Source organism: Aythya marila, assembly GCF_965140915.1.
Source record: "Aythya marila genome assembly, chromosome: 5".
In the NCBI taxonomy this organism is placed as follows: domain Eukaryota; kingdom Metazoa; phylum Chordata; class Aves; order Anseriformes; family Anatidae; genus Aythya; species Aythya marila.
In genome coordinates, this window is record NC_139046.1 from 57,180,996 (window position 1) to 57,195,827 (window position 14,832).

At 40.1% G+C, this 14,832-nt stretch overlaps 1 protein-coding gene across 3 annotated transcripts in view; it reads right to left on the bottom strand.

The window, feature by feature from the left end:
* MPPED2 (metallophosphoesterase domain containing 2) overlaps positions 1-14,832 on the bottom strand; it is a 99,314-nt gene that overhangs the window by 61,695 nt on the left and 22,787 nt on the right. For all 3 annotated transcript variants that reach the window (XM_082761215.1, XM_082761216.1, XM_082761217.1), the window contains exon 3: positions 3,282-3,463. In XM_082761215.1, coding sequence (XP_082617341.1) covers positions 3,282-3,463 — 182 coding nt within the window. The remainder of the gene's footprint in view (positions 1-3,281; positions 3,464-14,832) is intronic.

Below are 14,832 nucleotides of genomic sequence, written 5' to 3' on the forward strand. Positions count from 1 at the left end.
TGCAATCACTAAGTGACCACAGAGGTTACTCAGTGTATGAGCCTAGATGACTTTCATGCAAAACCAATAATGAAAATTTATCAGGCAAAGGGAAAAAATAAAAAAAAAACAAAACATAAGAATTGGTAAAAAGTTGCACGATGGGCTGAAAGCTAGGAAAAACAGGAGGGAGGACATGAAAGCACGTTCTGTGATTCAGCTGCAAAGAGGAGGAAGAAGAATGGATGTTAACAAAGTGGATGGACAAGATGCTGTACATTTTGCCCAGGTGAAATACGCAGACTTGCAAAGGTATGCAAGACCCACAGTTGTAAAGTCACAGCGTTGATGGAATTGCTCTCAATCCTATGCAACGCTGACATATGTAACAGCCAGTGAAATAAAATCGAGACAGGAGTTAAGAATCATCACCCTTTAAATTTTCCCTTGGCTTTCTCCTGTTAAGAAAATAAGGGAACTGTCATCGTGGTTTTGTTATCCCATTATATAATCCTAGTGGAGAGTTGAGCCCCTGTTGTTTCACCACCAATAGGTAAACTAAGCTGTAAAATGAAGTCTAGCTTTAATTTTGCTTCATTCCCTAAAGGTAAAAGTGATAGAAATGCCTTGTCTTTATTACTGCTTTACAATAGGCTTGCCAGGGAAGAAAACCAAGCATGCAAAAGATATGAAACCCTTTTCTGTAAGGACAACCTTGTGTTTGATGGGAGTTCTCAGTGCATTGTTTTGGAATAAGGTTCCTACCAAATACGATGATGCTTTCCCCTGTATGGCAGCAAAAAAAGGAATCCTCCTCGTCCCTGCCTGCCACTAGTAAGTACTTTTTATACTATTACATGTCACTTCACAACCTTGAAGGTATTAATTTTCACAATATGCACAGCAAATAGTAATATGTGATTACTCCCAGCTTACAGACAGGAGCCTGAAGTAAAGTGGCAAGAGGACGTGCATGAATTCATAGTGTTTTGATTCCAGATGAGGAGAGGGCAGCACTGGAGCAAATATTCACCATTATGACATGACTCCACAGGGGAATCAATTTGCAGCCTCACTTCATACTAGAAACCTAATAACCACTATTGTTTTATATATGAAGATGCAAGAGTAGACTGTGCATGTAAAAAAAAAAATAAATAAAATTTAAAAAAAACAGACACACACCACAATGAAATACCAGAAGAGATTTTCTCTGTACCTGAAATACCAAAGCCTGAGGCCGAAGCCAGCAGGCTCTCTCACAGCTTCCAGCCAGTTTCAGTGACACAGACTGCCAAGGAATGCAAAACCTGCTTTCTCAGATAAATACCACACTGACTTCTGCAAGAACCATATATTTGTTAAGAAAGCCCCATGATAAATTATTGAGGCTGGAACAAAACCTATTTAAAGGGTTATAATCCTTCTGTTGCAACTGTTAAACCAAGAATGTATGATAAAACAGCGTCATCATGAAATACCTGTAAAACACAAGGGGAATGCCAAGTGGCTACCGATACTCTAAGAGTCCCGGTGAAAGACTAAGAACATAAGAGCAGCTTACTTGCTCTGGCTTTCAGCAGTAAGTATCGAGTTAACATTTTCCAACAGAAAGCAAGGGACATGGGCTCTGGCTGTACCAAAATACTTGTGTAATGACCTGAAGTCCAAAGACAAACTTTGGTAGGGGCAGACTTCATAAGTCTACGCTCTCCAGAAAGCAATTCCTTTCCTGGAGCTGATACAAAACCCATCTGTGGCAACTGAACCTCACTGCAGAGCAGTGCTGCCCACCTTCTCTACCAGGGCTGCAACTCAGTGGAGACCACACTGCCCGACCCCAGGGAAGCTGTGCAGCCTCCCACAGTCCTTACGTTGCTTGCTCCTTCCTTCTCTTCCTCTTTCACAGTACTTGAACATTTCCAGGTCACCACAAAGAATGCATAAAAAGGAAAATGGTTCCTATTGTGTCTTCCCTCAACCTACACACATACCCACCTATTTCCCATACCACTTCTTTTTTCCTAGCCTTGTGATTACATTCGAGAGAAAGGAGAGTTTTGAGGCCATAAAATCTGGTACTGCTTTCTAGAAATAAGATCAGTAAAACGGAATTACGGTAATACAGCAGTACCTGAGAGCCCCAGTCCTGCATGCACAGCCATAAAAAGATGGAAAAGCATTCTTTAAAATTAGGCTAGAGAAATCAGAGGAGGTCATAAGAAAGACAGAAAGAACGGTGTGGAGAAAATGCAAAGGTAGGTGAAAAAGAGACTACGAAAGCTCTTTTATTTAAAAATTGCTTTTGTAAATCTTTAATATTCTTTACTTAGCTCTTGAAGGGTCAGCCAACGAACTCCAATGGAATAAAATTAGGCTATTAAAGACATGTAGAGATGCAGCCATCATACAGCATGCAAAAAAGACTGCAGTGACTGAGGTAAAGCATGATGACAAAGCCATGCTTTCAGAGGTTTTTATGTAATGCTCTAAATTCATTTTACCATTTTGGGAAGATCAGCTGCTTGAGTCACTTTCACCTCTGAGTATTTCTAGCACAAATGGTGACATGGCAGTACCCAGCCAGCCTACCAGCAGCATTCGTAATAGGAGCATCATGCACAGTGTGTGAGTTCCCTTCCCTCATTTCGGTCTTCTGCTGTTGCAATCTAACTGCCTTCATCTGCAGCAGCACACCAGCAAGACACTGCTGTCAAGCACAGCAGAATACAAAATGCATTCAGCCTAAGAGTTGTTGAGTATCTGCGTTCAAAATTAGAACCAGAACTCTAACTCAAAGGGCTAATCATGTTGCCACCGCAGTAAAATTCTCCTCTTTCAAATAGGATTTTTGATTTTGCCACCCTATCCTGTGGGGAAAAGGACTTTCACCATTTCTGTATACGTTGTAGCTTTCAGCTGTGCTTTAAAGTACGATAAACCTGAAATGCAGCAGGCAATAGCTTTGGATGTGCACATTAAAGCCCACGGCATCAACTAATGGGACACGGAATGCATTCACATTAGGTGTCACCAGGCCCTTAGTGCACACAGAAGGTTACACAGTTGTTGCTCGGGAATGACAGAATCTTTTCCCCCAAGACAATGCACAAACACAGTGAAATCTCTAAAATTGTCTTAATTAACAAAATCATGCTGAAAGTAGAAAGAGCACATCACACGAAGACAAGTGAAGCAAAGGTAGGGGGGATTTTCAAGTGCTCTAATTCAATTAGGAAGCAGTGACTGACACTTGGACAGGAGAGGTTAATTGGGGTCACCAAAACGCAGTAATTCCTTACCTAACCAGTCATTAAACTTCTTAACCTCTGAGGGCAGTCCCAGTTCGGTGAAATCGCCCGTGTGGAGAAGGATGTCCCCATAAGGCATCTGGATGCCATCTGTTCTGGAGTGTGTGTCTGAGACGCAGACAAATCGCGTGTGGCCCGCTGGTTTTGGAGTGTCATATGGGATAGGGTCGACCCTAAAGCAGACACAAAGATCTCGTAACAGTTACAAGATTAAAACCCTCACATCTCTTATTTCAAGTATCAACGCAAATCAATCTCTACATCAGTGTGCACGCACACACACACACACACCTCTACACACAGCGTGCTGAAAGAATTACATTGGTAACAAGGCCAAAAATCCAGACAGGATCACAATGCTTCTCAAATACTTACCTGGTTAAAGACAGGAGATTAAAAACTACACAGATACAACTACTTTTCTGATGTTAAAATAAAGCACTGGGAAAAATATGGGGGAGGGAGGGAATACTTTAAATTCACGTAGATTTTTCCCCAACTTCTGCCTTACAAGTGAGCAGGTGCATGGACCATTAAATAACAAATCCTGCAGGTGGGCCAGCAACAGGCTCTCACCTGATCTGAGCTTAGCATAAAATTTTGTTCAAGGACATGGGCACTCCTACTGATTCCAGCAGGAGTATTTGTTTACACTCACCGAGGTACGGTGCTTTGATGAAGCCTGTCAATTACAGCACTGAGCCTAGTGACAACTTCTTGCTCTCGCAGAAAATCCTGAGCTCATCTTTCAGAAATCTATAAAGCCACAAGCTTGATGTGGTAGAGCACTAAGCAAACATTTTTTTTTTCCTACAGTCAATGATGTTAAAAATTTAGTTCAAGTGGCTATTTGCAAGTTACACAGTTGTTAATGTGATCTCATAAACTACCTATGATTCAGCATAGCAGTTTGGCTTTGAGAGTTTCTTTGTTTATTTTAATTGAAGCAGAACAGAGAAAAAAATATTATTTTTAAGAGAAAAGTGCTTTATGTATATTTAGTTGTTAGAAGTTCTAATTTGTATCATAATAACTTAAAATGTAAAAGGCAACCCATTGCTTACTTTGGAACAACAGCTGTCTGCTACCATCTCCAATCATTGCAGCAGCACAAACAAACCAAGTATTTTCAAGCACCCGAAATAATGGTATTCCAGGATTTACTGGGACAAACTGACACAACAGTAACCATTCAAGAATTGGTGCCTGAAAGTAAAAAGAAAATCAAACAGACTTTGTTTTGCTCTCCACAGTGGCTGGGAAGAAAAACAAGAAAATTCAGACTTCAGATGTGTTCCTTTATTTGATGAACATTATTTACTAGATTTAGTAAGTTAGTACTTACTATCTGCCAAGTTGTGTGATAACTTCCACTGATGTCTTTAACTTCAGCTCCATGCATTAGTAAGACTGCATTTTTCTGGGTACCATAACAGTTCAAATTGAAGTGTATTTCCCACAGATGTACCACAATTGGTTGCCATGGACCGCTGAGCTCATTTGTAAAATCCATGCTCTACAAAATTATGTTTATTTTAATACAGTCTTTATATTAAAAATGAAATGTCACTGTAGGCTGGGCAGGGTGGAAAGGTTCAGTTTGGTAGGTAGCTTTTTTTTTTCGTTTCTGCACCTCCTTTTCTCCCCTAAGCACCACGTATGATTACTTGAGCCACAAAACCGGTTACCACTACAGAGACCCAGTGTAAAATCTGAACTCCAGACATCAATGAAATCTTCTTTTCTATAATGGTTAGATATTAATAAGGTTACCATCCAGAGGAAAGCTCACTTATCCATTGCGATTATGCTAGCAAGATGGGCAGAAATTTAATAGTCGGCCATAGCATTCTTGTATTTGGTGTCTTCCTCCCAGTTACCAAAGGTAACTCGAAGCATTTTAGAAACGCGTCACACAGTAAGCATGGGTTCTATAAATCGATATTTCTACACTGCCAAGCATGTTTTCTCCCGACAATACAAAATATGAACACCAGCTGTCATTACCACCACATACCTTACTCAGATTGTCTCTGCATGAGCTATGATCAGTGCTGCCTGCCTCTGGGGAGTGCAGCTTGCTCGTACACAGCAGCTCTGCTTTTGCTATTCTCTGCAGTTTATTCCAAAATGAACCCTCTTTTGCTTTAGACAATCTGTACTGGAGTATAACACCAACATTTGGTTTAGGATTTTTCCAATCCTGCAACAACTTACTTACAGGAGATACTATAATCAAAATTCGCTAAGTTCCTGACCCCTCTCTTTCTCTTCTTTACATACTCTATGATGTTGCCAAGTAACCTTTTTTGTACATCTTAGCTTAATTTCTTCTCTTATTCAGTAGTGCTTGCCCACCATGTATTTGAGAGTGAGATACTGACTGTTATTGTGCTCAGCCCATCAATTTATCTTACGCGAAACAGTCTTTCAATAGAAACTTAATAAAAGTGGTGTTATTACCAGTCCTAAAAGCCCAAGTTTCCTTTTCATCCACAGCTACAGTATGAGAAACACTAATGCAGGATTTGCCTTTATCACTGCATCATGAGAGGACTGGCCTCTGAATTTAAGAGATCGCCTACGACGGTAGGCAAAGCATTGTGCTTTCACAGTTTTTGGCAGCACGCAGCTCACTAGCAGGCCCCTGCCTGGGCTGTGAGCATCATCTATTCCTGTGGTGGTCTGCTCACCTCACGACCCAGCGACTGGAAATTACAGGTTGGCATTTCTAAAAGCTCTGTAACAGTCACGCACCTGACCCTGAGAGCAACCCAACAGGAAATAATTAGTTCAGCCCTGCCCAACACCAGTCTCTACTGAATCTATCAGTGTCTACTTGGGTAGCACAGCCCTAAGGAGTCCAGCAGATTTGCCCCCATTGCTCCTAACACCATACAGCCAACTCCTTCACTACCAACACCTTTTTTGTTTTAATGGCAGACTGAAACACTTTACAGGTTATTCTATCACTGCATTTGGAAAAGCATGACTATAGAAAGATGTAGTGAAAGTTACTTGAGTGTAATTGAAAACATTAATACAACAACCGGGAAATGGAAAATAAATGAACAAAATAGAAGTACCAATACAAATGAGGAGGTTTTGTCTTAAAGTTAGTCAACAAATTTGGGCACCCAACATCCTTTATAGGTAGTTGATAATAACTACTTATCTACCCTAAGGCACGTTGCACCTTAGAAAATAACGTTTTTAGGTGTTTTTTTTACAAAAGTTTACATACGACCCAAAATGAAGCCCCTACAGCATCTGCGTGATGACTGCTTTTTAAGATCATGACAGTCACTGAAGATGTCACATTTAATGCATTTATAAGGACTTAGGAATCAGAAGGGACAATGGGATCTTCATATGCTTCTATAAGGACTTTGCTTATCAGATAATTACTTGGCTTTACCAAACTGCGTTTGCAATCAGTTGTTCTAATGTAGGATGAGAGTCCCTCAGACAAAACCCTCAGCTTTCCAGTTCCTCACACACCTCTGCAATCGAACCAAGGGATGGTATGAACCCAACTTCGATTTGGCTTACTTATCAGCTGTCACTAAACAGTACCTTCCTCCCAAACCACGGTTATCACGGCACTTCCAAGGCCTTGAAAGCCAGAGAGCTCGGTGCTGCCCCGCGGCCTAGCAGCTTGGCACCAGCAGCCCACCTGTGGCACTGCTCCTCACTGCCACGAACACTTGGGGTTTTAGGCAGTGCTCCTCCACCACACAGCTCATTTTGTCACGCCTTTATGTTTTAAGAGCGGGTACTGATAGGAAATGCAATAATTAAACACCAACCGTTAACACTGAAGTTATCAAGGAGATTTTGGCAGCGAGGTAGGAGGGCTGAATTCAAAACCACACACAGGAGGAAAACACTGGGCCTTTCACATGCGTGAAGGCAAAGGTCATGATTTAGGATGTCAAGCTATGGAACAAATACATCAGCTGTGCATTTCAGCTCAACCATACGCTGGTTACCCATAATGATGTCTTATAAATCAGCAGAATTAGCGAGTACATCAGAGACAGCCAAGGCAGTACGGCCCTCCAGGAGACATAGCTGCAGGGAGAATTACACTGCCATTCTGTTTTCAAAGAAAACTTTGGGAAGACACTAGCACCATTTTTCTCAGAGAAATGAAAGTTTTGATTCCAAGGCATAATTCTGCATGGGTGACTACGAAAGCTGAGAATACCGGGCTCTGCCTCGGTGAGCCAGCCCTTGCAAGGCCTGTGCTCGGAGCGCAGAGCACACAGCACAGCCTGTTCGCCTTCCTGCTCTCTTGGTGTTTGAGATATGCAGGCCCCAAATCCCCTCCCATAGAACAATTCCCGAGAAACCAATCCATCCATGAAAGCGAAATAAAAATCTTAAGCATTAAGCCAGGAAGAATTTCTTGTTCCTAAAGTGGAATAAATCATTCAGATGAATGCAGCACCTATGCCGGATAAAACATTCACAGATGCACAAAAATCCTCCTCCGCAGAACCGTCCAGCCTCAAAGCAGCAGGATTACTGCTTACAGCCCACTCCTTTTAACCTGCCACCACTGGCTTTGCCACAGGTGAACAAGCCAGAGGTCACTGCGAAGGACCACATCATTTGACTCTTTCCCAGGCTCAGCAAATAGAAAAATAGTCCTATGACAGCAGTGCCTATGTCCTTCCCAGATTTTGTCACACTTGTGCTGGTTTTTCAGCTGTTAATGATTTCTCCATGTGTTGTACCTGCGACTGAATTTATGGGTTCGGTTTTTGTAAATTAGCATTCATTATAGATCAACTTAAGCACAAACTTCCTGTTTGTAGACCATATAAAATCTGTATGTGTTACTGCACTTACTCTAATGGGTTTACGGTCATTTGGAGACACACCATCTAGCAACTGTTCTACATCTGTATTATCAGTTTTTTAAAAAAAATCACCTACTCATCCTTGCTATGCATAGTCATGGTTTGCTCTATTTACAGTATAGATTCCTCTTGCAAAATCTTCATACCCTCCCCGCTACTCCTATTTTCAAAATTTGTAAACCAATTACTTTTTCAAAGAGCCAGTTAGCTCAGTATATTTACTTTTGGATTTTAATCCAAATATTTCCTGCAAAAACGCTTACAAAAAACTTGGTTCTAAGTGCTGTTAGATCCCCCTCCTCAGCTGCTGTAACAAAAGAGTTTTGTTGAAATTGGAAAGCAAAAGAAACAGACCCTCTCCATCTACAGTGTTTTCTTTCTTTGAATTCAGTCCTCTGTCTCAGTGCATACTAACTCTGGTATGTGAATTTTGGAGGAATAAAAAGGGAATTTCTGTGAAAAACCCTTGCTACTCTACTTACAGCACTGTCACTGTAGCCAAGTCCCATCTTCATTACATTGCAATATTTGTTATTTCTCTTGGAGTGCATCCCAAGTCCTGGAATTGAGTGATCATGTGAGACCTGTGGCTTAATTATTTTTGTCAAAATACATCAATCAGTCTCCTCATTGGAGAAAAATGCATGAAATCAATCTGTATGCCTCGCAGAGGTTCAAGAAATGTACTGAAAATAAAAGATGTGCAATTGTTCTTCTTTAAAAATCAAAATCTTGGGGCTATTAGGCCAACTTCATAATTTCTGATGTTACAGACCATCAGAACTATATCAAGATCAAACAGGGTATCTGTATTTTGAAACAAAAACTCAATATACGAATCTAGAATCTCCGGCCCAAAACTTTAACATGAACCTTAAAACATAGCGTCATCCCATTTAGTTGACCAGGCTGATAGGAATAGGGATGTGTTACTGAAGACTTGATAACCCTGTTTGATTAAAAACAGAAGCCACAGCATTAAGTGCAGAATGAATACAATGCCTTTATTCCTCATTAAAACTTAACTCAAAATCTTTAAGCTGCTTCATTCAGTGGGTCAGGCTTTCTGTGCCTGTACTCTCCCCCACAGCCTGTCCACTGCCACCCTTTTGGCCCTGCCTTGCCCCCTTCTCCTTTCAGCACTCAAACCATGCACTGGGCGTGATTCCCCAATTTTATTTTGTAAGGCAGCTTGGAAGACTGAGGCATTTCCTTATCACTTCCAGTTAGCACCCTGACAGTGCCCAGCATTACCACTCCCCTACACACACACTGAAGATGCAGGATGCCAGCAGCCACATCATACCCATGTCCCAGGGGTTTTGTCCTGCTGGCCCTCTCCTGGCCCAGTTGGGCTCTGGTTCGTCAGTCCTACAGACCTCTCTTGTGGTAGTGTGGAAACCACAATTTCCAGCCCTCAATCCAAGTCTAGGAACGTGTAAAGAAGCTGCAGTCCTGAAAATTTGCTCTAAAAAGTGAAGAACTATATCATTTTTAACTTAAATTTCAAAATTCCAAACAGAACAGGCCTCAAACAAATATTTTAAGTTGTAGTGACTATTTAATAATTTAATAACTTCTCAGTATTTATAACTCATCTCCTGACTTTGAGAGGTGAACGACAAAAACTGTGATTAAAGGAAAAGCAGTTTATCTGGGGCCTATCTAGCTGTATCCTCCACTGAAAGGAAAGGTGGATAGTCTGCAGCTTCTTGCAGTATAAATTCAGTGCATCATACGCATATCCTGACATCTCCGGCCTGAGAACTATATATACATAAGCAGAGCTGATTTTGTGATATAACACATGCAGAATGACACAAAGCTAAATACTCGTTTCCTCTCGGTAAACACAAGGAATGCCAAAATACAGCATTACGCTAGCTGACCGCTGTCAGATGTTAATTAAATTATATATTGTATTCGTGCTTTTCTTGACTTGACTCTATCTTCTAGTATAGTAAAACACCAAGAAAACATCTGCTTTCTCCTCTGACTAAAAAGAAAGGGATGCAAATACCTTTCAGTGTTCTCATTGCCAGGTCCAATTTGTACAGGCACACATATCTTAAGAGCAGAATACCTCAAATGAGTTAAAAAAAAAAAAAAAAAACTTTTCTGGAAACCTCCATGTACATATGTCACCCATCAAAACCTTAGAGAGGTTCTGGAAACTGTAAAACAGAGGGCTGATATTTCTTTCAGAGATGCCATTAATTGTATCTCAGTGCGATGTGGAAAAAAAAAAATTACATTTCCAAACCCACACGAGGATTCAATGCACCACTCAGCAGCTTACTGCTAATGTTTCCAACAATTATAGCTGCAGGGAAATGATGGATCTTTTTATTACAGGTTTTGGAGCTGTTTTCCTTCCAGTGAGATTTATGAGATTAAACAGAGAAGACCTGTATTACCCACTGCCATAATTTGGGCAAACTTAAGAAAACCCTCTGCAGAAGGAAGTTACAGCCTGATATAATAACCCATAACTAATTAAGAGTCTAAAATCAGTTAATCCCAGGTTCTGGTCAGTAATAAAACCAGGAGGTAAAATCCAGATTTTCAGGTGCAAATAGTCACCTAGCCTTTTTTCTGAAGTACCTACGGTATAAATGGGAATTCAGAAACTGAATTACTTAAGCAGTTTTGAAAGTCCTGTTCATCATGGCTTTGCAAACAAAATTTCTTCAGTCAATGAAATACTTTTAAAAATCTGAACATAAGTGGCTTTTGAAAGGTTACAAAAGCAAAACAGAGCTCCAAATGATATCAAAACCAGTATCAGCATCACTTTAAGGCCCAGGCAGAAATTTCTACTTTAAATAAAACAGTAAAATGCTATTTTTACCCAAGTATGGTTTCAGGTCATTAAGAAGCACTTTTCTCACATTCCTTTCATGTTGGGGGACTGCTATAAATTATACCTTCCCTTCACCTTGAAAGAACTCAATTGATGATAAAACTCCACCTGCTAGGAAGACATACCATGAAGCTTTGAACACTGAAGCCTTTTTTTTTTCTTCCCTACTATAAGCTCTACAAACACTGACTCATTACACACTCAAAGCATAATCTGGAATCCCAAACCCCCAAAAGATGCGAATTTAGATCCCATTTTGAAGGACAATGAGATCTGAAAGATTCACATTTTTATATCTCAGCAAGAGTGATGCTAAATTAACGTGTGGTGCCCCACCAATTCTTTCAGCTGCATGAGTCATAAAACAAGGTGGACTTACCTCTAGGGTAGAAACCACAGAGACAGCTTCAGCCCTTGATACAACCATAAGTCAGTTTTCCACATTGAAATGCAAAAAAATAAAATTAAAAAAAAAAAATCTCCAGGATAGAGTAAATTTAACTGGTTTTGCTCTAACACGACACATTGCAAATGCCATATTTTTTTTTTTCAAAATCACAATGATTTTCATCAGAGGGACAGATGTAGAGAACTACCAAGATCATTTACTTTTACAAGGTTCTGTCAAAAAAGCCTGGTGTAAGAAGAATTACTGCAGAAGAAATAATGAAGCATATACTGAGGTTTTGATGACCATTCACATTAAGAGTGAAATCCAGGATGTCCCAAAATGCAGAGAGCTCACCAGCACAACTCAGTACTTTTTCTTGGAGATGATAAATTCAGCGATAGAGAATAACTCCTATGTAATAAGGCAATTGGACTTGAAGGCACACAAATCTTCAAGGAGAACTGATCACCTTGTAGAATTAGCCACCTAACCCGAAGCCTATCTTCGTGTTCCAGAAATGGAACTCCGTGGTTAGACAGCATAGAGCCTAGAGTGTTTGCAAAAAAAACACTTCAGGCTGGTTTTGATTTATGTATGCATTTTCCAATATGTATTTGGTCTGAAATATAGCAGCTACCAGAAATCTCGCCGACGTTTAGGAAATAAAAGATCCTCCTTTAATCCACACATTAAGCATACTACGCAAGGAAGAAACTCCAAGCCTTCTCAATCATTTTGCTTTCTGACCTGAAGGCAGCACCCTCTCCAGGGATGCAATTCAACCTCCATGCAAGCAAAGCGCTAGCCTCTCCTAAATGAAGTGCTGATCACGAGTCTCTCTGCTACTCTGCCTTACACATTTATATAACGCCCACTGGGGCAACGGAGCCCAGTCCAAAGAACCTGTTCAAAGGAAAGCCAATTCACGCTGGGCAAACACCACCAGTTCCTATTTTTAAATTACTAAAGGTATATGGTGCCATCAACGTGCCTATGAAATTGTCACTGACGTTAGTACATCTGTGAACTAACAGAGCAGCATGAACAGCTCAATTAAGCGCTTTCTTAGTCTTCCTGCAGCATGAGATAGTATATTAAGGAGCTAAACTGGCAAACTCTATTACCCACAAAATCCATTTGTGGATCTGAACCACCACAAAAATCCCATCTCCACCAGGATGTATATTCTCCCTCCTGTACCTAGGCTTGAGAAAAAAAAAAAAAAAAAAAAAAAACTTTTTAAAGATTTTAGTAATGAAATGCTTCCATTTAAATCTGGGCATCTAACACTATATTCCTATTAAGTAAACCCTTCAGAATGCTGTCCTGAAAGGCTTTTTTCCACTCATATTCATGAGCTACTTCAGCCCTTGTCAGAGATTTCAGCCTTTAGCTCCCTCTTAAGTTTTAAGGATTCTTCTGCAGGGAAGATGATACACTATGGACAGCAATTCAGCTCTCCTTCTAAAGTCATTTTCTTCTTAATAGGAATAGAGAGAGGAGATTATTAACTAACTTCTACCAACATCTACAGAACCTTAAAACACAAGTTCCCGTTCAGCATCCTGGTTGCCAAAAAACTCCGCACAATAAAACGGTTGACTGAAATTACATAAGCTTGCATGGTATATAGTCGCACAGCTGACCTAATATTATTCCTATGCTGCTACCAATTCCATTGCCATAAATTCTGACACCGGTCATCTCAGTCTCAACTGGAATTCCAGATTTAGACTCCATCAGTCCCAGGGTGTATAGAAAAACTCATATTTACTTCCTTTACTTTTTTTTTTTTTTTTTTTTTTTTTTTTCCAGTTCTGGCCCTAAGCACACTCTCAAAACTTTGTTGGAGACACAGAAACATGCAAGGAGACTTTGGGCACCAAATCCTACTGGATGTATTTTTGCACTTTTATCTGTCTTTAACTTTCTAGGGCAATTGTCTAATTGTCTTCATTACAGCTAACATCATCTCCCTAAAATACGTGTCTAGCTTGAAACCTAGTCGCAGGCAGAATTGGATTCAGTCAAGAAAAGCCTGCAATTCCTGGGTGACTGCGATGGAGAGGGCTGTAGCCCGCCGTACTGCAGATACTGAAAGCAAGTTCTTTTCTTTGTAAAAAGATTGTGCCAAATACATTCCCAGCTCAAAAAGATTGTACCAGATAAGTTTCTCTCTCTCTCCCCAGGATTAAACAACTTATGACAAGGAAACCGCAGGTCAAATAGTGTACGTTCCACAATATCTCGAGATACAAACATGAGTCTGAGGGAGAAAAGGCTAGGTAGATAAAAGTTATAGCAGAGGGAGAGAGAAATAAAACCTCACGTCTGCACTACCAGAGCACTGAATGAATGCAGCTTCAGCTGAAGATATTCCTTAGAACTGCGCAATTCATTCTGACGCTTTTGCTTTTCTTTTTCAACCCTTGCTCATTATTCGGTGTGCTCACACACTTTCCCAAGCAATGAGAACCTCTGTGCTAGATGCTACTGAACTCAGCAGCAATGTCTTCTTACACAAAATGAAAAATTCTTCAGGATAAAACCCAGCAATGAGCATTGTTTCACCACCACTGTAACTTGGTTATGGCATTTATTTGACATGTATAACACTTAAACAAGGAGTATTATGAGAAGTACTGCCATATGTATCATCAGGAGCCTTTATCAATAGCATAGTTAACAAGCAGAGGTTTTGCGGGTAACCACAGTGTTACAGGTTATATAAGAACATTTTTGTTTTGCTTCTACTTCTGTCATAAAAAACACAATGAATTAAAAGTCCTCAGTGGAAATATTTGGCTGCTCATATTTATCAGAATTGTTACGGACTTCTGCATTTACCAATTATTTTCTGTGTTAAGCCTTTTTTTTTTTCTCCCCTCGAAGATGTACCTTCCTAAAAATCAAATAAAAACAAAACCAAATTATAGCCAAGATATAAATCTACCTTAGGGATACTTTCAGAAAACTCAATTTAAAAATGCATTTACTTTCGCTTCTATACCAGTAACAAAGGCAGGGGAAAAGAGGGAAGCACTACAGAATTATTTCCATTTCAATATTATCCTCAAGTCAATTCTAAAGCCAAAGAAGCTTAAACCCCCTCAATATATTGTTTCTATGCGTGAATGGGAGTAAGGTATTACCCTGCATGACTGAAGTTGTTGTTAATTGTACAAACCTGCTCAGGAACCATTTAACATGCAACAGAACATGAGACCTTGAAAACGTTGCAATCTGCTTTCCAAATCCATATGTTGTTCACTATCAAAATTTTGGTTCATGTGGCAGATACAGAAGTGCTCTGCAGAAAGTAATTCCTATGCCAAATGCAAAAAGCAAATGTTTCGTAGCTTTGAAATTTAGAGAAAGGATATCACCATGAAAAGCTCCAGGAAGAAGGCAAACAGGCTG